This window comes from Salvia splendens, chromosome 2 (genome assembly GCF_004379255.2).
Source record: "Salvia splendens isolate huo1 chromosome 2, SspV2, whole genome shotgun sequence".
NCBI classification, from domain to species: domain Eukaryota; kingdom Viridiplantae; phylum Streptophyta; class Magnoliopsida; order Lamiales; family Lamiaceae; genus Salvia; species Salvia splendens.
Genome location: NC_056033.1, coordinates 21,778,541 through 21,799,164, shown reverse-complemented (window position 1 = coordinate 21,799,164; position 20,624 = coordinate 21,778,541). Strand labels below are relative to the sequence as shown.

At 37.1% G+C, this 20,624-nt stretch overlaps 2 protein-coding genes across 2 annotated transcripts; one reads left to right on the top strand and one right to left on the bottom strand.

Annotated features, from left to right (window-relative positions):
* Positions 1 to 41: 41 nt before the first annotated feature.
* Positions 42 to 1,979, bottom strand: LOC121775954 (GDSL esterase/lipase At1g06990-like). Its single transcript, XM_042173066.1, has 3 exons — positions 1,261 to 1,979; positions 327 to 582; positions 42 to 250 (listed from the first exon to the last, which is right to left on the bottom strand). Exons 1-3 carry the CDS (start codon positions 1,858 to 1,860, stop codon positions 42 to 44), a joined length of 1,065 nt encoding a protein of 354 aa, XP_042029000.1. The 5' UTR covers positions 1,861 to 1,979.
* A 4,228-nt stretch (positions 1,980 to 6,207) lies between these two features.
* On the top strand, positions 6,208 to 8,731 carry LOC121770422 (cation/H(+) symporter 13-like). Its single transcript, XM_042167152.1, has 2 exons — positions 6,208 to 6,450; positions 6,517 to 8,731. The coding sequence occupies exons 1-2, from the start codon at positions 6,208 to 6,210 to the stop codon at positions 8,659 to 8,661; spliced, it is 2,388 nt and encodes a 795-aa protein (XP_042023086.1). The 3' UTR covers positions 8,662 to 8,731.
* The last annotated feature ends 11,893 nt before the right edge of the window (positions 8,732 to 20,624 follow it).

Genomic DNA, 20,624 nt, shown 5'->3' with positions numbered 1-20,624 from the left:
TGCCTATATAGATTTAAAAAAAATAGTGTAAATCTTGCATTTTATTGTTTGATAGAATGAAGAGACATGTTTGTAGTCAAAGATTGTGCTAGTTTGTGAGCGAGAATCTGGTAGGTTGATTCAGTAGGATGAATGCTGTCCCAGAATAGATATCGCGAAGGTTCCGCGCAAACGCCTTCCAAGGGCGTGCACAGAGGTCCAGCTTCGAGTAATCCTGAGCCGCAGCATCCTCTTTTAGTCTCTGTAAACTCTGCAACACAACACCACCAACATCTTTAACATTTTCATTTTTATTTTTGCATACATGTTGTTGAAAGCTAGCTAACCATATTTGAGTGGGTTGTTGATCATGTCCATGAGAGGATTGTAGACGTCCGCGTAGAGGATCCTGCATCCCGCAAGATCCATCTCCATTTTGTGCACCATCTTCTCCAGCTTGACGTTGTAAGACACTGCTTCCTCGTTCTCCCTTTGGCAGCAGCTTCTCCGCAGAGGAGATTTTGCCATCATCTGTATCGGCAGACAGCCTATCGGGGGAAGCCCCGACACCACCATCTTACGACACCCAACATCATACAGAGCCTATCAAATTCATCATATACAAGACAATTGAGATATAGACTGATAAAAATCTATGGATTCCATCCTAAAATCAATTAGTTATAGGAGGAGAGGCCCATAAGACGTGGGATTGTTATATTTTATACTCTGTATTTGGTTTTAATAGTCAACACCCTCCCTCAAACCCTTCAAGGAGAACCTTGGAGGGGTTTCTGATATGTGGCCCAAATATTAATCCCTGATATATTGTAGGGTCAGCTAAATTTGGCCCACAGTCTATTATCCGCAGTCGATTATCCGCTCTGTTACCATGATAGAAATCCATAGATTCCATCCTAAAATCAATTGATGATAGGAGAGGCCATGAGACTTACATAATTAATATAGTGATTTATGTTCTATATGAACACCGATGTGAAATTGTTATATTGTATACTCCCTCCGTCCCATTGAAATTGGCTAACTGGGATGACATGGTTTTAATGCGTAATTGGTAAAGTAAGAGAGAATGAGAAAAAGTAGCTGAAATAAAATAGTGGATGGTGAGGCCTATAAATGATAAAGTAAAAGAGAAGGATAAAATATTACGATAAATAGATATAGACTATTTTTATGGAACGGACGAAAAATGAAATTCAGCCTATTTCTATTGGACCAGAGGGAGTATTTAGTTTCAGTTGTCAAGAGAGAGAGAGAGACCTTAATGAAGCTCTGCAGTTTGGCTTGGAGGAAGTCTTGGTACTGAGAAATGGTGAACTCAAGTCTCCTAGTGGGGAAATCATAGAAGTTGAAGGTGAAGTCATTAGTTCCGGCACTGACTATAACCAGAGCTCTGCTCAGTATCTTCGCAGCTTCTTCTCCACCAACAATACTCTGCAGCCTCGCAATGTACCCGTTCAAGTGGTCGAGCTGCCTCGACATGGAAATCACCCGAGTGAAAGAGGTGGTTAGAGAATCGTAGCCCGAGCCAGCTGATGCGAAACTGACCCCGGTAACAACATCTTGATCAGAAAGAATCGGGTCCAAGAAGGGAGGAACGGCCTCCTTGAGGCCGAACAGGGATGCCAGTATATCCGGCACCAGCCTCCCATCCGAGAACCTTCCTGTCGGGGCACCTCCCGGGAAATTGTAGCCGTAAGGGGGGTGGTTTCCCTTGAAAGGAGTGGATATGTAGTTGTTGTTGCCTGTGTCTACTGTTGAATCACCAAATACAAGAATGGCTGGGAATTTGGGAGTGGCATTGCATTGATTTGTCAAGGCTGTGATCAATAAAGCCAAGATGATGGCTGTAGGAACCATTCCTTTCTCTCTCTCTCTTTTATTAAAAGGTGGTGATTATTTACAAGATGAGAAGAGGTTTCCAAATTCGGATTGAAATTTTTGTATGGTTGATGTGTGACGGTATGAGTCAGTGTGCTTGTGAGCTGCTGAATTCACAAGTATTGGGAAATAGGAAGTGTCAGAGTCAGATAGAAATGTAGGCAATTTGCAGTGTCATGTTTTATTGTGGAATGATGGAAACATCTCATTTCTTTGCTTCTAAGATGTGTTCAGATTAACTGTGAATTTAAGGTAAATTTAAATTCATCTTTAATCTTCTGCTTTATGTCATTGAATTCGTTCAATATAGCCTTCCTAACCGTCGGTATAGATTTTAATGTGAAATTTGTAAAATACTCCTCATATTCTAGTTGAATAAGTTGTAAATAAATTTATGTATACATGTAATGAATTTGGGAAAACTTATAAATAAAAATGAGATATTTATGATAAATTTATTTCACATATGAATTGAGTCATATTTTCTACTAATAATATTTTAACTATATTTTTTATTTATTCCCTCAATCCCATAGATAGAGACTAATTTTAGCTAACAATTTAAAATAAAAAAATAAAACTATTTTTCGCAGACGGGGAAGTTGCTTATATAAAGATTTACAAATCGTTACAAATCAAAGTGTCATTACACATCATTACAAATCAAAGTGTCAATATTTGTTTATCCCATCGATTTATTTTTTTTTAATAGTTGTTTTTAAAGCCAGACATGTACCAGTACGACTGTTTTTGAATCATATTTTTTCGTTTATGATTGTGTGAACTGTGTGCATACTGGCTGCAGCCTATCATACACTCGACTGTATGAACTGACACAAATTTAGTAAATTAAATTGTACTCCATACTTCCTTTCTCCATGTTAATTAGGGTATTTCTTTTTGGTAGGGAAATTAAGAAATGATATTTAAAGGATAACTTTTCTACATGTTAATTAGGGTTTTTTTTTTGGTAGGGAATTAAGAAATGATATTTAAAGGATAAATGAATAAAAATCAAAATAAAAAGAGAAAGAAAAAGTTAAATAGAAGAAAGAATATATTTTTTGTCAAATAATGAAGTGACTTAACTATGTTCGGAACAAACTAAAAAAGAATAGGGCTCAACTTATGTGGGACATAACAAATACTCCATCCACCAAATTTTGACATTTTTGTCCGTCCACAAAAAATAGACTAAGCTCAAAAAGGAAAGTTTTCAACCAATATTAACCTTACACATCATTCTAAATGTGGAATCCAACCATCCACTAACACTCATTTCACTACATTTTTCCCCTATCTCTCTTACTTTTCATATCTCTTTCTTACTTTACCAATTATATATTACAATATGTGTCATTCACAATCTTGTCAATTTTTTGTAGACGGGGAAATATGACTTGTATAAGGCGATCTTTGGAGTAGAGTAGAGACCCAAATGAATAAACTTTAATAGCGTCGATAACTTAGAGTTGTCAAATGAGTTGGGTTGATCAAGGCCTACCACTTGCCAGCAATTTGGGACTTAGCCCAGTCCAAGCCCACCGATAAAGTGAGCTGGGTTGGGCTTCTTTATATGTATTTGGATCTGAACCAATCTAGATCCACTAATATAGTAGGTTGGGCTTAGCATCTTTATATATATCTAGACCCTGCCCAACCTAGTGAATGAGTTGGCAGCGAAACATAAATCAATTACATAATAATTCTGATCTATTTAGTAGATTATTTAGACAAAATCTAATTATCTCATGTATCATGCTCATAACTTAAATTAAATCATGCTTTAGCATAATTGAAACCTAAAACATGCTTTCTACGGATTAGCCATTTTACCTTGGGGATTCTCCAAAGAATCGAAGATAGCTAGCGCCTTCTCCACGTGAAGATCTTGAGTACTAAACCACAGATCTTCTGACTAGTTCCCGGACTGTATGCTGATATCAGTGTGGGCTGATCTCACTAACATACTAGGACTTAAATAAAGAAGACAGAACACGGAGGAGAGCTGAGGAGAAATTTTCATCCCCTATAGGTATTAGGAGATGGACGAAATTTTGTGCAAGAATTAATTGTATTTTCTGTCTCTTTTATTCTCCTATTTATATTAAGTTACATATTAGGTCAGTCAGGGATCTATGGAAGGTTTTGGATATGACCTCCCCCAATTAGCTTTTTACTAATTAAATTGAACCCACAATTTAATATTACGAGCAACCACTACACAAGTAATATTGTACTGCCCATCCAAATCCGAAATTATAAGTAATTCGGGTTTCTATTTGTTTGTTGTTCATTTCCCGCGCTTAAGATAGAAACGTCCATTAATTAATTAGTGTCTGCTATGAACTTAATTACTTAACATCTTATTAATTCCAAGAGTGGACTTAGCAAGAAACACTCATTTATTATTCATAGAGTAATCAAACTCCAACTAGCTAAGTTCCGAATAATAAAGCCTTGTTTCGAGCTACTCTTGAGGACGTTATCAAACTTTGGTTCTCTTTACACTTCAATTTTTTGGTTCTCTTTACACTTCAAGTAATTCGGGTTTCCATTTGTTTGTTTGTTGTTCTCTTTACACTTCAATTTTTTGGTTCATCTTCAAATTTGTCGGAAATGATTCGAAGAGTTCAAGCAGCATTCGCACAATATGCACATGCAATGTCGTGGGATCAGTCTAGAAACATAGATTATGCCGAGAAAATGTCGTGGCGACGCTGGTTGCTACAGGCACTTCCCATTTATTCATTGTTGAGCGCTTCCACATACTGGCCAAGATGATCGAGGAGCTTGAGAAAAAATTGGAGGTTAAAATTGGAGTAATTATTATATTTTAATTAATATACTTTTCTATTTTAGAGTATTTGATGGACTATTTTATTAGCACTACGACTACTTGCAAATATAACAAGGTCATTATTGTACTCCCTTCGTCCCACAAGAATATGCACTTTCATTTTTAGTCCGTCCCACAAGAATATGCACTTTCTAATTTTGAAAACTCTTTTCTCTTGATTGAGATGAGACTCATTCTCCACTAACAATACTTATTACTTTTATTCTTTCTCTCTCTTTCTCTCACTTTAGCAATTGTGCCCAACCAAAAGTGCATATTCTTGTGGGATTGAGGGAATATAGCCAAAGAGTAAGCATAGGGTTGCCAAAGGAAACAGTAAAAGTTGTTGCAGTATAAAATATTTGAGAACCAGATGGGAACAAGGGAATGCCAGAGATGTGCTAATACGATCATGGATGTCGTGTGTCAAAGGATTCACTCAAGATAATGGGGTTTACCTTTCATCTATGGGGCGCGGAGAGTCAAGAATTTTCAACTGGATGGAAACGTACGGGGTCGGGTAGGAAGAAAAACTAAATAATACTCCTACTACTAGTTTTTGAATTTTTTTTTAAATAAATAGAGTAAAGGTCAATTTTGATCCACATATGACCAAAATACAAATTTGGTAAAAAATATTCACTTTTTAAAAAACAGGTCCATAACAAATTAAATCCTTGTCGGAGTGGTCATTTTTTACGTTTTCGTTAAAAAACCAACGGTCATGCCAGCTTCAATTAGTGTTGACCGTTAGTTTTTTTGACGGAACCATAAAAAAAAGGATTACTTTGGCTATATTTTCATTTGTGGACTTGTTTTTCAAAAAGTAAATATATTAGATTAAATTTATATTTTGGTCATATGTTTAGGACCAAAATTGACCCCTACTCAAAAAAATAGAGCCGTGATTGTGGGAGTGAGAACTGGTGGAGTGGTGCGAGAAATGGGCATTTGATTCAAGGAACCAAACCTTCTTGGAGGAATGGACAGATGGATTTTATTTTGGATAGAAAGTATGATGACTCACGACATTAATGTTGAGTATAAATTTGTATAGTTGAATATTGTCCAACTTCTCTATTACCCAAAGGAAATTACAAATGACTTTATAAATTTGTATAATTGAATCAATCACTATATTCACTCATTTTAGTTTCATTCAACGTCAAGTCTTCAAATATATAGCAAGAATTGTAGCAAAATCACATTTCCCCTATATTTTGAATTACTCTAAGACTAATAATAGGACTTTTCATTTGACCTCTCATGTCCACAATTTGATAGAAAATTTGTAGCTACATTTCCTTATCTCATGCTTATCCATCCCTACTGCATACTATAAAACTTTGTGAACATCAATCAATCGACCTATTTTGACAAAAGCCTTATCCATTTTCCTTTACTCCTCCTATGTCTGAGTTGCTAACATATTTCTGATTGAAAAAAAGAAAGAGTTTTGAAAGTGCATGCATGTAAGAATTTGAATAATGTCAGTGAAACAAACTTCAGCTTCAGAAGGGAATGTGGAGGGGCCACATGGGGAAGAAACATTGATATGTCAATTTATTCACATGACAAATTCACAGGGAAGCACATGGTTCGGGGGAAATCCATTCAACTACACGGTGCCACTTCTCTTGGCGCAGGTTTCTCTCATCTTCTTCATCACAAGCCTTATTTGGCTCTTCCTTAGGCCTTGCAAGCAAGGAATGATCAGCGCACAACTCATCGTAAGAGCCACATCTCTTCCATTCTTACCATCATATCACGTGTTTTATCTGGTGATCTTAAAATAGGGAGGCGTCATCATGGGAAGATCTTGCTTGGGTAAAATCAGAGCTTACAGCGATATGATATTTCCTTCGGAAGGGAGATATATTCTAGAAACATCAGCGGACCTAGGGTTCATCTTGTATCTGTTCATACTCGGAGTCCACACAGATCTTAACTTGGTGAGGAAAGTTGAGAGATATGCGGTGGTGATTGGCGTTTCCTGCTTTATGGTGCCTCTGGCTACGGGCTTGGGCGTCGTTGTCATGGTGATTCGCACCATGGAGCTTGACGCCTTGACGCAACAATGTCTCCCTTTTGTTGCAAGTCTAACGGCCATATCTTCATTCCCGGTGATCACCAGCCTGCTGACTGACCTCAAAATTCTCAACTCGGAGATTGGGAGAATAGCAACACTGACGGCCCTAGTGAGCGACATTTGCAACTATACTATCTCTCTTACTTTTGGTGGAGTGGTTGTGTATTTGATGAGCAAAAAGTTCATAGTGCTAATGTCCATTGTTAGTTCCATATTATTTCTGTTTGTCATCCTTTTCATACTCCGTCCCCTGATCACATGCGTAGCTAATCGTGTTCCAGAGGGGGACCAAATGAAGCAGTCACAGTTTGTTGTGGTGGCAGTGTTGGTGTTGTTATGTGGGTTGGGCGCCGAGGTTTTGGGGCAACCAGCGGGGCTTGGCACTTTTATCTTGGGCATTGCGCTTCAGAACGACGGTGGTTTGCTAGCTAATAAGATGGAGACATTCAGCATTGGGGTGCTTGTTCCGGCCAAGTTTGTTATTAGTGGTCTTATCGTGGATTTATCATCCATCCGATATATTTCTGGATCTGTATATGGGTTACTTCTTCTAATCTGCTACACTTCCAAGTTCCTCGCTGTATTTATTCTTTCCCTCTACTACAAGTTTTCCACTAGAGACGCCACGGTGCTCTCCCTCATCATGTGCTGCAAAGGCGCCATCGAAGCTGCTCTTTACATCACCTTGTTCGAGGATGGGGTCATAGGGCATGAAGCATATTCTATTCTCTTACTATCCATGCTAATGATGACCGGAATAGCCAGACCTCTAATAGCATACCTCTACGACCCCACATCTCGATACCTGGGCATTTGCAAAAACTCCATCATGTTAAACCAGCCCAGCGACGAGTTGCGCATGCTCCTCTGCATCCACGACACTGACAATATCCCCACCATCATCACCATCCTTGACGCCATGCACGGCAGCAGGCCTATCGCCCTCTTCGCCCTCGGCCTCATGGAGCTCAAGGGCAGAGGCGCTGCAGTCCTCGAACAGACCACCGACACCACCTCCAACCAAGCTGCCAAAGCCCTCAACTCTCTATCAGATAGGAACGCCGGCTACCTCGTCGTCCGCCACTTCACCTCTATCTCTCCCTACGCGAGCATGCACGTCGATGTATGCACCCTCGCCGCCGACCAGGCCACCAACATTGTCATCCTCCCTTTCCACAAGCAGTTCACAATAAACGGTGGCTTGGGGCTCAACTCCCCTCAAGTAAGGACAGTGAACCAGAACGTGATTTCAAAGTCCCCTTGTTCCGTCGCCATCCTCATCGACCGAGGCCAGTTCCATAAGCCTACAAGCCCTACCTTCCACATTTGCCTCCTCTTCCTAGGTGGCATGGACGACTGTGAGGCCCTCGCCTTGTGCACTAGCTTCATCAGCAACCAAAACGTGACCCTCACTTTCATTTGGATACGACCGTGGGACCATGCCATGCACGGGGACCTGAACATGGAGATTGAGATGGTGAACCAGTTCAAGGCGAAGACGATGGGGAATAAGAGGGTCACGTACGCGGAGGAGCTGGTGAGGGACGCCATAGACACCACAAAGGTTATCGGATCGGTGAAGGACTACAATTGTAATTTGTGTGTCGTGGGGCGGTACCACGACACAGAGTCAGAGATCTTGGCCGGGATTAATGATTGGAGCGAGTGTCCCGAGCTCGGGATCATCGGAGATATGCTGGCAACTCCTGATTTCCAGTTTTCTTTATTGGTAGTGCAACAGCAACAACAACTCCCCGACTACGCCACACTCCAACCAGTTGCTAGCGGCTATATTTCATCGTCGCGCTACAGTGATTGCAAAGATGACTTCGACTCATTTCACCGCGTCTAATCTAGTGTGGGGATTGTCAACTGTTTGTGTTGATTAAATTGTGGTAATTAATCGCACATTTTGTCTTTGAGTTTAATTCTAAACAACAATCAGATTACCACAATTTTACACTTGGATATAATCAAATGCAAACTCTAAATAATATACAAACTATAATCCGGACTGTTGAAAAATGTCAACGGATGACAAAGACGACTAAATAAAAACAACAAAAAAATGTCAATGTCAACCGTTACTGTTATTTAGTCATTCGTTGACATTTTCTAACGATTCATCTCATAGTTTGAAGTTTTTATAATATATAGGAGTTCGGATTTTATCATTGCACTATCAAATGTCAAAGGCTAGCAATTAAGATGTGGAAAAGACTAACGAAAGTTAAAATTTAAGAGATTTCGGGAATCTTGAAAATGAAATTATATTACATTGACATTAACATTCAAATTGATACTGATATTGATGCTTCATTTTTATTCTCAACCTTGTGTCCGGAACTGTGAACAACTCAAAGAGAATGGCGGCTTTGCATTCTTTTAATGTGAGTAGCTTTTTGTGAATGCTCATTTTGCAAAAGCACCATTTTATTCTTAAATACGAACTATTACTTTAGGCTACAATTAGCACGATTAAATTTTAATAGTTCTATTGTGGAATATTAACTTCTGAAAAAAAATAAAGATTCCAATATATTTATCATTTTAAAACTGATTCACGTGAGATATGATTTTTAATTTTCGTACAGATGAATGATGCCAAATAATGTCACAAACACAAGCTTTAATTCAAATTAATTGCTCTAGTTTTAATTTATCTTTGTTTATGTTGTAGTAGTTCAAGATGAAAGACTCATGTCCAACTAATATTGAGGAAAGTTATGAAAATTTGAAGATATTACCTGATTCTATAAGTAAGAAGAAAAAAACATTTAAAATTTTAGTTTGTTTTCAAAAGTTTTTTGGCCGAATAGCACGAAAGGGTAGCCCGAAACCTGGTGGATTAGGAATCGATTTTTCCTCAGCAATTGATTTCTAGGATTCATTTTCTTCAATTGGAGAGGCTGAAACTTATCAGATAATTCCCATTGCTCACGGCGACCACTGACTATGAGTAGTAGTGATGCAATTTCGACCCTAATGATCCCTGCCGCCGCCGTCGATGGAAATATGGGAAAAGGTAAAGGCAGGATCGACAACGGCAAGCTCCGCTACAAGTGGGTGGCCGAGATTTGTGAGCCGCAGAAGCAAATGAGGGAGAATATGATGCTGGATGCTAGAGGGCAAAAGTGTTTGAGAAAGAGGGAGAGGGAGTTCTTGAGCTAGACGATAATGGCGTTGACTGTTGAGGAAATAAAATTGGGGGCATTCGAGGGGGTAGATGAGGAGAGCCTCGATGAAGATAATGTCGAGTCATATCATTTCGAAATGGGGGCATTTGTTCTTAACACCCGGCAGTTTCCGCTACAACTTCTAGCACGTCAATAATATCCGTAGATTGAGGGCAGTTTTCTAGGGATGGAGGGGATGGTAATGGTGGCTGAATAACGACAATATGTTTAGGACTAAAATGATAGAAATCATATTTAAAAAAATATTAAAATTTCTAATCAACCTTAATAGTAAAGTTTAAACGGCGCCGTAAAAAAACGACCAATTTTGGTCTATTTTCATTTATTCAGTATTAAAAGATTTAAAAATTAATGTTCTTGACTAAAATCGTAAAATGACTATATGTTTAGGACCAAAAATGGAGTTTAGTCCTTAGAATTATACTTCATCTGTCCCCCATTACGTGTCTTTGTTTTCCATTTTCATCCGTTTCATATTCATTGTCTCACTTAAATATTTTTGAATAAATATTTTTTGTGGTAGAATCAACATATTAAATATTCATATTTCCTTTTATTCTGTTCCTATATTATTTGTAGTTACCAAGCATAAGAATGGAATCAATTAAAGAATAAGTGAATCAAAATTCCATTCCCTTTATAATCCTTGTGCTTACCAAGTACAAGAATCGTCCATTTTCATCTCCATTCCATTCGGGGCGGGGCTTCTTGGTAAAGCTTAATTTTAGTTTTACTATAAAATTTAAAAATAGTAAAGCTTAATTTCGGCCCTAAATATATAACTAAAATCCGAATTAGGGCCAAAACATTCACTTTTTGGAAAACAGATCCACAACAAATGAAAATTTCGCCGAAGTAGTCATTTTTTACGGTTCTGTAAAAAAAACTAACGGTCAATGCTAAATGCACAGTGGCATGACCGTTAGTTTTTTACGGAACCGTACAAAAATGACCACTCCGACAAGGATTACATTTGTTATGGACATATTTTTAAAAAAGTGAATGTTTTGGACCAAATTCGTATTTTGGTCATATGTTTAGGACTAAAATTGAATTGAGTAATATTGAATTTAAATATAATATAATATATACTATAATTTTGTTAAAATCTAAAATAAGAAGAAAAGAGAATGAAATGGAAAGGAATGGAATGGAAGGAATAACTATTCCCATGTGGAACGGAATAGTATTTTCTAAGGGGAAAAAATATCAAGCAAAAGAATGAAATATAGGTAGGAATGTCATTTCATTCCCCTATTTCGTTCCACCATATCATGTAGCCCTTGAGTTTTATCTTGTTGGAGTCTTTTAGGGGCTTCTTGATATGATGGAATGGAATAAAGAGCGAATGGAATGAGAATGTGAATGAAATGTGGATGGGAATGGGGATTCCATTCCATTCTTGTGCTTGATGAATATAAATGATACAAATGGAATGAAATTGTAATTCCTTATTTAATTTCATTCCTTTGTTTGGTAACTACAAATAATATATGAATTTGGAATGAAATATGAATAATTAAACACTCCACACAATATACATACATTGCACACACTATACACATTAAACATACTACACAATATACACACTACACAAAGTGCACACACTATTCACACAGTGCACACACTACATATACTGCACACACTATACACACTGCACGTTGCACACATTATAAACGCACACATTATAAACACACTATACACACACTAACACACTATACACTCAGTGCACACACTACATACAACACATACATTATACGCACACTACAACACTTCACACTAGGGGTACACACTACATACAACACAAACATTATACGCACACTACAACACTTCACACTAGGGGGGAGCAAAATAAGAAAACTAAATTTCCGATCAGAACAAAATTAAAATTTAAAACTAAATCCATTTTTATTTTTCGGTTTGCTTCAATTCTAATTTTTGGTAAATTTCAATTTTTTGTTTGGTTTAATGTGAATGTATGAAATAAAAAAGATCAAATTTATTTTTAAACATTATACTTTATAATTATTTTGTCAAAAAACAAACTATATATTTGTTAATTTATATTAATAAATGAAATAATGTTTCAATTTTCAGATAATAAAGTTTGGTTTGATTTATATTTTCACAAAATTTCAATTTTTCTGTTTGACCAAAACACCGAATGCGCTCTCTACTTCACAAAATGTGTACGGACTGTGTAGTGTGCGGTGTGTGTAGTGGAGGTATAGTATGTGTATAGTGTGGATTAAGTGTTTAGCGTGTGCAATGTGTGTGTAAAGTGTGTAGTGTAAGTATAGTATGTGTATAGTGTGTATAAAGTATGTAGTGTGTGAAATGTGTGTGCAATGTGTGTAGTGTAAGTATAGTGTGTGTAAATTGTGTGTAGTGTGTGCATTGTGTGAAAATTGTGTGCAGTGTGTGCAATGTGTGTAGGGTGTGTAAAGTGTGTATCGTGAATTTTTTTTAACTATTAAAAATTCTAAACTTTTAGTTTTTTTTATAAAATCTAAAAATTATTAAATTGGGATGATATGGGGTGTGTTATAATGCTAACTTTTTCTTAAATTGCTAACTCATCAACGTAATGTATTAAAAATGTCAACACGATCACATTAAAATGTCAATACAAATTAATGTCAACACTAATTTGTATTGACATTTTAATATACTGTGCTGACATTTTAAATATCAATATCAACACATTGTTTAATATATCACTAAGCTTATGTAGACATTTCAATGTCATCGTGTTGACATTTTTAATATATTGCTTCGATGAGTTAGTAGAGTTAGCAACTTAAGAAAGTTAGCAACAGATCACACTCCTAATATAAATATATTATAATTTTATTAAAATCTAAAGTAAGAAAAAGAAGAATGAAATGGAGTGGAATGGTCAATGGATGGAATGGCTATTCCCATGTGGAATGAAACGGTGATTCCTAAGGAAATAAAATACCAAACAAAGGAATGAAGGATGTCATTCCATTACACCATACCAAGTAGCCTCCCATAGATAAACAGGTATTTGCTCCCTACTTTTGCAGTGTCCAGAAATAAAGTTTAGTTCAGCTACTGTGCTGTGGCTTTTTCAGAGGATGGCCTCTTGGTCATAGGAGAAGTATTTATCTTTTATTTTGTTCATCTTTGTGCGATATGGTTCGTACGCTGAGATGTTAGCATTGGCATTGCTTATGGTACGCCCGCCTATCACTCTCTATCAGAAGTCATATATCCACGTGCTGTTTCCGCTTATCACAGCTTTTATTCTGAGGTTGATCTTTTTGCAGCAGAGGATTTTTTTTATATGCAAGTGCTAGTTACATTCTGCTGTCTTACAATAGTGTCAAAACAAGTGTTGCTCAATTGAAAAATCTCTAATCTGTTTCAGGTTAATTCCCTGAATGACTTGTTGTCGTGGGAGGTGCCTGAGGAACCGGCCGACCTTTTCCTTGTTACATGAAAAGTGATCAGGCGCCTGAGAAAGTAGCGAGAATACAGTATCTACTGAACATCTGCGACTCGACAGAAGACTTTTTACGTGATCGACAAATGGATCAGCTGAGCATGAGGAGTTCGAATTTTGAATTGAACAAGTTTGCCCGTCGAGGTTTAATGCAAAAAGCTGATGCTAAAGGCTGCCAATTTTGTCTCATATTGTTAGCACAGAACACGCTAAGCAGGTTCAAGATAATGAGTGAATTCATTATATTTCATAGATTTTGCACCAGTAAAATACACAGGAAAGAAGATGGTTTGGGGGTTCAATAGCAGGGTATCCACAGTTGGTTGTAATGATGGATCTGTTGTTGATGGATCTGTTGTCTATTTGCCTCTAAGTTTCCTTTTTCTAAGCTTAAATACACTTGTTTTTTTGGGGGTTCAATAGCAGGGTATCCACAGTTGGTTGTAATGATACTGATTTGTAACCACCTCAGAGTGTAACAAGTGCACATTCCTACATGTCTATCCTAGTTTCTTATTGCTGCACAACCTTATAGCCCGTGTCATTTCAAAATTGGTCTATTTTTGGGGACGGGGGAGTAAAATATTTGATTATGCACTAACAAGAAAATTAAAAAACAAAATGAATTAGTACCATTTAAAATAAGATATTTTGTGTGAGAAATGATAAAAATAATAAACTAAATAAGGTTATTTGATATGATCATGGAAGCCATGCATCGAGGATTTCATATGCAGCTCAATTCAACCAGGGATCAGCCTATTGAGATGATGTCCAAATGATTTGAAAAGACCACCAATGTCTTCGCCTTCAAAAGAGCTTTGTGTGAGAATCTTACATACCTCAATCGGAGTTAAGAGGAGGGAGTTATGGTCGTTTTACAGAAGCCGTGCAATGCTTAATGTTCCACCGGCATGGGTGATAGAATGAAGGCATGGCGGAGTAGTGAGTTCCACCCGAACGGGTGACTTTCGGCCACCAAAAGCCACCCGGACGGGTGACAAAACTAAGGCGTTGATGATCCAGGGGGTTCCACCCGGACGGGTGACTCGAGGCCGCCGAGTCCACCCGGCCGGGTGGCTGACGCAGATGCTAGATTTTGTGGGTCTGTTCTTGGAATTTTGGTCTAAGCAATAAATAGCACATTTACTCATGTTTCTACTTGGTTGAATTTTGACATTAGAATCTTGTGAGATTTGTTTTCTCTCTTGAAGAGAGTTTTTATCCAATTCGTTTCCTAGGTTGCTTGATCATCAATTGATCCAATCAAGTATGATTAAGTATAGGTATGCATCAAGAGTTTGTGAATTCCTTTGAGTAGTGAAGTCATTAGTTGAATCTAGTATGTTGTTGAAGATTGCTTAGAGTATTTTCTCCATCAATGGATTTAGCTAATATTAAATTCACATTTCTTCATTTCTCATCTCCAATCAAATCTTTTTGGATATAGCTTTTTAAGGCTAGATCCACCCTATACTTTTATTACTTTGTGCTTTTGTGTTCGTTGCAAGATCAATCATTGTTAAAGGTATACATCTTGGGTTAATGGATCTTAATCTACTTGGATCCATATCATTATTGGTCCCTAAAGTCACATGCCTAATTTAATATTTTCCATTAACTTAAAATTTTGATTGTAAAATTATGAACTTATCCATTATAGTGGATTTCTCATGAGTTGGGAAAACACCGATTTCTTATGATATTCATTACAAAGCCTAAATTCACAATTATTCTACCAATTTTAAAGTATGTGGAAATTGCCAAATTTCAAATGAAGTTTGTTATTTTAGGGACTAATAGCCCAAATATAAATGATTAGAATTGTGGAAATATACCTTCACATTGAATGCTAAGTTAAGATAAACAATGTCAAATATTAAGAGAATGTTTGTTAGTTATGTACCTTACTTTAAACCAACATAAAGGCCACATGTGTGTTTGGTACGAGGTTAGTCTTATTAAATGACTTGTGTTATTTTAATGGTTTGTGGAAGTTCGTCTTGAAGCCTACGTTTTACCCTATCTTATTAACCCAACATATTAGTGGGTTACACACTTACACAAACAACTTTGACGTTGGACTGAGATGAAATTACACTTTGCCTTTGCAATAGAATGAAAAAACATAAACCGATATGAATGAACTCATGGAGGTTGTCTCTCTTATTAGACTCTATGCGTACTCAAAAGGTAGTACTACAAATTAGTGAATACTAAAAATTATGCTTACTTTCAATGGAGTGATAGAGATCAGATTACAATAGATCAGCTAATTATCGGCCATTAGAGGATATTTTAGTCCCACCCAATTCAACATGATATTCTATAGTCCCTCGTCCCATAAAAATAAGGACATTTTTCTTTTTCGTCCATCCGATAAAAATATTTTAATTATTTCATTATATGGAAAGTTCTTCCAAACTCATTACTCATACAAATCTATTAATTTATAACTTATACTACTTGGGCCCACCATAAAATAATAACAATTATGTGGTTCCCGAATCCACTAACACTATTTGAACTACAATTCGCTTCATCTCTTACTTTACCAATTATGCATTAATTCACATGTCGTCCCAAATATTCTTATTTTCTTGGGACGGATGGAGTATTTTGCCCCATGCAAGTATTAAAAATAGGGTATATTTTTAATTAAGTTATCGTACATTTTTATTTATGTTAAAAAACACATCAATACATAACTAGCACAAACCATGACTATCTAGTCGACACATCAATACATAACTAGCACAAACCATGACTATCTAGTCGAAACATGAACAATTTACCAAACAAGCCCTAGTAGATATGCTCAAATTCACTAATAATAATTATTTACGCAATACACAAACACTGTTGGGGTTGGGGTTATGGTGAACCATGCTTAGCGGATGACTTGCATAAATAAATAAATCGGACATAAGATATATTTAACAAATTATGAGATTAATTTATTCACATGTTAAACACATAATTTATTGCATGCTAGAACATAAAAAATCATACATAAGAAATTCAATCATAAATCATGAATTCTACAGTTTACGACAACCCAATTGATTCCCCAAAGATTCGACGATTGATTGCGCCTTCTCGCGTTAAGATCTTTAGAACTAGACCATGAATCTTCTTACGGTTTTCCAAAGTTTAATTCTGATCTTAGACTGGGCTAAACTTATTAAAATTTTCTAGGTGCTAAATAGAGAAGATACAAAATTCCTACAAAAGTAGGAGGAAAAATCGTTTAACTCCTAAACGGAGAGATGGACGAAAATTATAAGAATAATAATTCTCTGTCTTTTATCTTTTCACCTATTTATAAAGTTACGTTAAGCCAGACATGGAATAACAATTATATTAAGTCTCAATTAAATTTAAGTCTAACTAAAATATTATGAGAATAATAATTAAATTAAGTCTCAATTTAATTTAAGCCAATAAAATACTCCCCCGTCCTACCATAAGCGAGTCATTTTCCTTTTTGAGATGTCTTATCATAAATGAGTCATTTCCATTTTAAGTAAAAAAATCATCTTTTACTTTATTTTCCCATGTACATACTTTATTCTTTTCACTGCTCTACCTTTTCTCTATCTCATACTTTCTCCACTTTAACTTTTTAAATATCAGTCCTCAAATCTTGTGGCAAAAGAAGTGGCTCTCTTAAGGTGGGACGGATCGAGTATTATTAGTCAGCAAATATTATAATCTGATTCGGGCTCACCGGAACTTCAAGGAGCGTCAGCGGGACAACCATTGGACAAGTTACTCAAGACTTCTACTATGCGACGACGTCAGACGTGGCGACCATGTTGAAGATGAAAATATCTAAAGTATAAAGCAATGAGAAAAGAGAATGATTTTATTGAACAAACTTGAATACCAAAAATTACAAAGCTTGAGGAAGAAAGAGCTATTTATACTAAGCTAAAACACGAGCTAAGAAAACAAAGGAACAAACGGCAAGTAACTAACTCTTGACGCGTTCACACCACAGCTGACGTGGGGCTGACTCATGTACAGCTGTCATCAAGACTGACGTGGATATTCACCCATGCACACCAGCCTTCGTTCATGCATAAACACACTTCATTTCTTCATCCAAGCACACGCTGCTTCACCTCTTTCAACACGCCCTCTCAAGATGAACTATATAGACTAGTAAAGTTCATCTTGTCAAGAATGGAATGAAACGCTGAATCACCCAAAGGCTTAGTAAAGATGTCAGCAATTTGCAAGTTGTTCCTGATGTGCAAGGGCTTAATAACACCTTGGATATATTTTTCCCTAACCGTGTGGCAATCGATCTCTATATGCTTTGTCCTCTCATGAAAAACAGGATTAGAACATATGTGTATAGCCGATTGATTGTCACAATATAGAGGAACAACTTTCTCAGTTTTAATTCCGAAATCTTCAAGTAAGCATTTGGCCCACACAACCTCACAAGTGGCTTGAGCCATGGCTCGATACTCAGCTTCTGCAGAGGATCTGGAAATTGTGTTTTGCTTTTTAGCTCTCCATGAAATCAATGAGTTACCTAGGAATAAGCAAAATCCAGTCATGGATTTCCTAGTGTCTGGGCAAGCAGCCCAATCGGCATCTGAAAAGATGCTCAATGTAGGTTTGCAACTGCTGGAATAGAACAGACCATGACCAGGGGTCGTTCTTGAGGTATTTCAGAACCTTTTCAGTCGCAATCCAGTGATCTATACAAGGTTTAGAGACATATTGACTTAACTTATGCATAGCATAAGTTATGTCTGGTCTTGTTATGCATAAGTACAATAATCTTCCAATGAGCCTTCTGTACTTAGCTGGATCTTCCATTGCAGGACCAGAATCTGCTTGTAATTTCTTTGTAGAGTCCATAGGAGTTGATGATGGTTTACACCCAAGGAGTCCAGCATCATTGATAAGGTCCATGGCATACTTCCTTTGAGAGATTTGAATTCCCTTCTTATTTCTTGCAATCTCAATACCAAGGAAGTATTTAGGTACACCTAGATCCTTGAACTTGAAAGATTTAGCCAAGAATTCTTTGAAGAGTTCAGTAATCTGAGGATCTGTGGTAGCCACAAGAATATCATCCACATACACCACTATGCCAAAGAAACTTGCTGCATTATCATTTTTATAGAAGAAAGAGTGGTCTGATGTTGATTGCTTTAATCCGAATCCCTTCAAAACTTGAGAAAGTTTAAGATACCACTGCTTTGAGGCTTGTTTGAGGCCATAAAGGGATTTCTTGAGTCTACAGACCAGTGTTGAGTCAGGAGTGGCCCCCTCAACAGTGGCTCTGTCCACCTCAAGGCCAGGTGGTAGAGTCATATAAATTTCTTCTTCAAGGTCTCCATAGAGGAAAGCATTGTTCACATCTAAGTGAGATAAGGACCATCCATAGATAGCTGCTAAGGCTAAAATCATTTTGACTGTAGTAAGTTTAGCAACTGGTGAGAATGTATCCAAGAAGTCTATTCCCTCAAGTTGAGTGAAGCCTTTTGCAACCAATCTAGCTTTGTATCTTTCTACTGTGGCATCAGCATGATATTTCACCTTATAAAGCCATTTGCAATCAATAGGTATTTTACCCGGTGGAAGGATAGTAATGTACCAAGTGTCAGTTCTTATGAAGGCTGACAGCTCTTCTTGCATTGCCACTTGCCACTCTTTGATGGCAGAAGCTTGTTTGTATGAGTGAGGTTCAGGGATAGCAGACATGAGAACGATGTACTTGAGGTAATCTGGATTGAGTTTGGATAAAGAAAAATGTGCAGATATGGGATGGAGAGTAGATGAAGCTACAAAATTACAGATAAAATCTGTTAGGTGAGCAGGAGTTTTGGTTGTTCTTCCACTTTTGGTGACAGTGGGTGTGGCTGAGGAGGTTTGATCAGAAGAAGAGGAAGGATTTCTGGGATGTGTGAGATCAGAAGATGAAATGGTGGGGTTGGTGTTTTGAGAAGGAGGATGGGGATTAACAGAGGAAGATGGAAAAGTTGATGTAGGTAGATGAGCCAAAGGAAAAATGTTTTCATGGAAGACCACATGTCTGGATATCATTTCTTCCATGGTGTCAATGTGTAGAACTTTATAACCCTTATAACAAGTTGGATATCCCAAGAAAACACACCTAATGGCTCTTGGAGAAAATTTGTCTCTGCCCCTATTCAAAGAAGAGGCATAGCACAGGCAGCCAATCACTCTTAAATGAGTATAAGAAGGTGATTTCTTGAAGAGCATATGAAAAGGTGTAAGATTATTTGGGATGACAGAGGATGGGGTTCTGTTTATCAGGTAAGAGGCTCCAAGAATACAGTCTCCCCAATATTGAATAGGTAAGTGGGATTGGAAAAGCAAACTTCTTGCAACATTAAGAAGGTGCTTGTGTTTTCTTTCTACCCGGGCATTTTGCTGAGGAGTTTCCACACAAGAGTGCTGCACTATGGTGCCAAAAGAATCATATAAGGAGGGTATATGGAATTCAGGAGCATTATCAAACCTGATAGCTTTGATTTTTCTGGAAAACTGAGTTTCAATGGTATTGAAAAACTGAGTGATGATAGATTGAACATCATATTTATTTTGCATGAGGAAAGTCCAGACAAATCTGGAATGATCATCAACAATGGTTAGGAAATACCTATATCCATGATTAGTATTGGGAGTGAAAGGTCCCCACACATCACAGTGGATGAGATCAAAAGGTTCATTGGCAACAGATTCAGAAATATTGAAAGGCAAATGTTGTTGCTTGGCAAGAGGGCATATATCACACAAAGAGTGGTTTTTATTAGAGAAAGTAAGAGTCTCAGACATGGATTTTAACTTGCTGAAAGACAAATGCCCTAATCTCTTGTGCCAAACATCAATGTGAACAACATAATTAACAAAGAGAGACTGAGAAAAAGTTGAAGAGTTGGTTGAACCTTGAAGATCTTTTTGCTCAGAATTGACATCAAGGGTGTATAGGTTTCCAAGTCTTCTACCCCTCCCAATCACAATGCCCTGAGAAGCTTCCTGAATTTCAATTGAATCATGATCAAAGATTAAGGAGCAAGAAAGAGAGCTAGTTAAAGAGCTCACAGAAATGAGATTATATGAGAATGAAGGGACATATAGGACAGAATATAGAGTGATGGT

Coding starts and splice junctions, on each gene's coding strand:
- LOC121775954 (XM_042173066.1), bottom strand. CDS start 1,860: ATGGTTCCTACAGCCATCATCTTGGCTTTATTGATCACAGCCTTGACA. Junction 583..1,260: donor AACTGCAGAGCTTCATTAAG/GTCTCTCTCTCT, acceptor TGAATTTGATAG/GCTCTGTATGATGTTGGGTG. Junction 251..326: donor CAACAACCCACTCAAATATG/GTTAGCTAGCTT, acceptor GTTGTGTTGCAG/AGTTTACAGAGACTAAAAGA.
- LOC121770422 (XM_042167152.1), top strand. CDS start 6,208: ATGTCAGTGAAACAAACTTCAGCTTCAGAAGGGAATGTGGAGGGGCCA. Junction 6,451..6,516: donor TGATCAGCGCACAACTCATC/GTAAGAGCCACA, acceptor ATCTTAAAATAG/GGAGGCGTCATCATGGGAAG.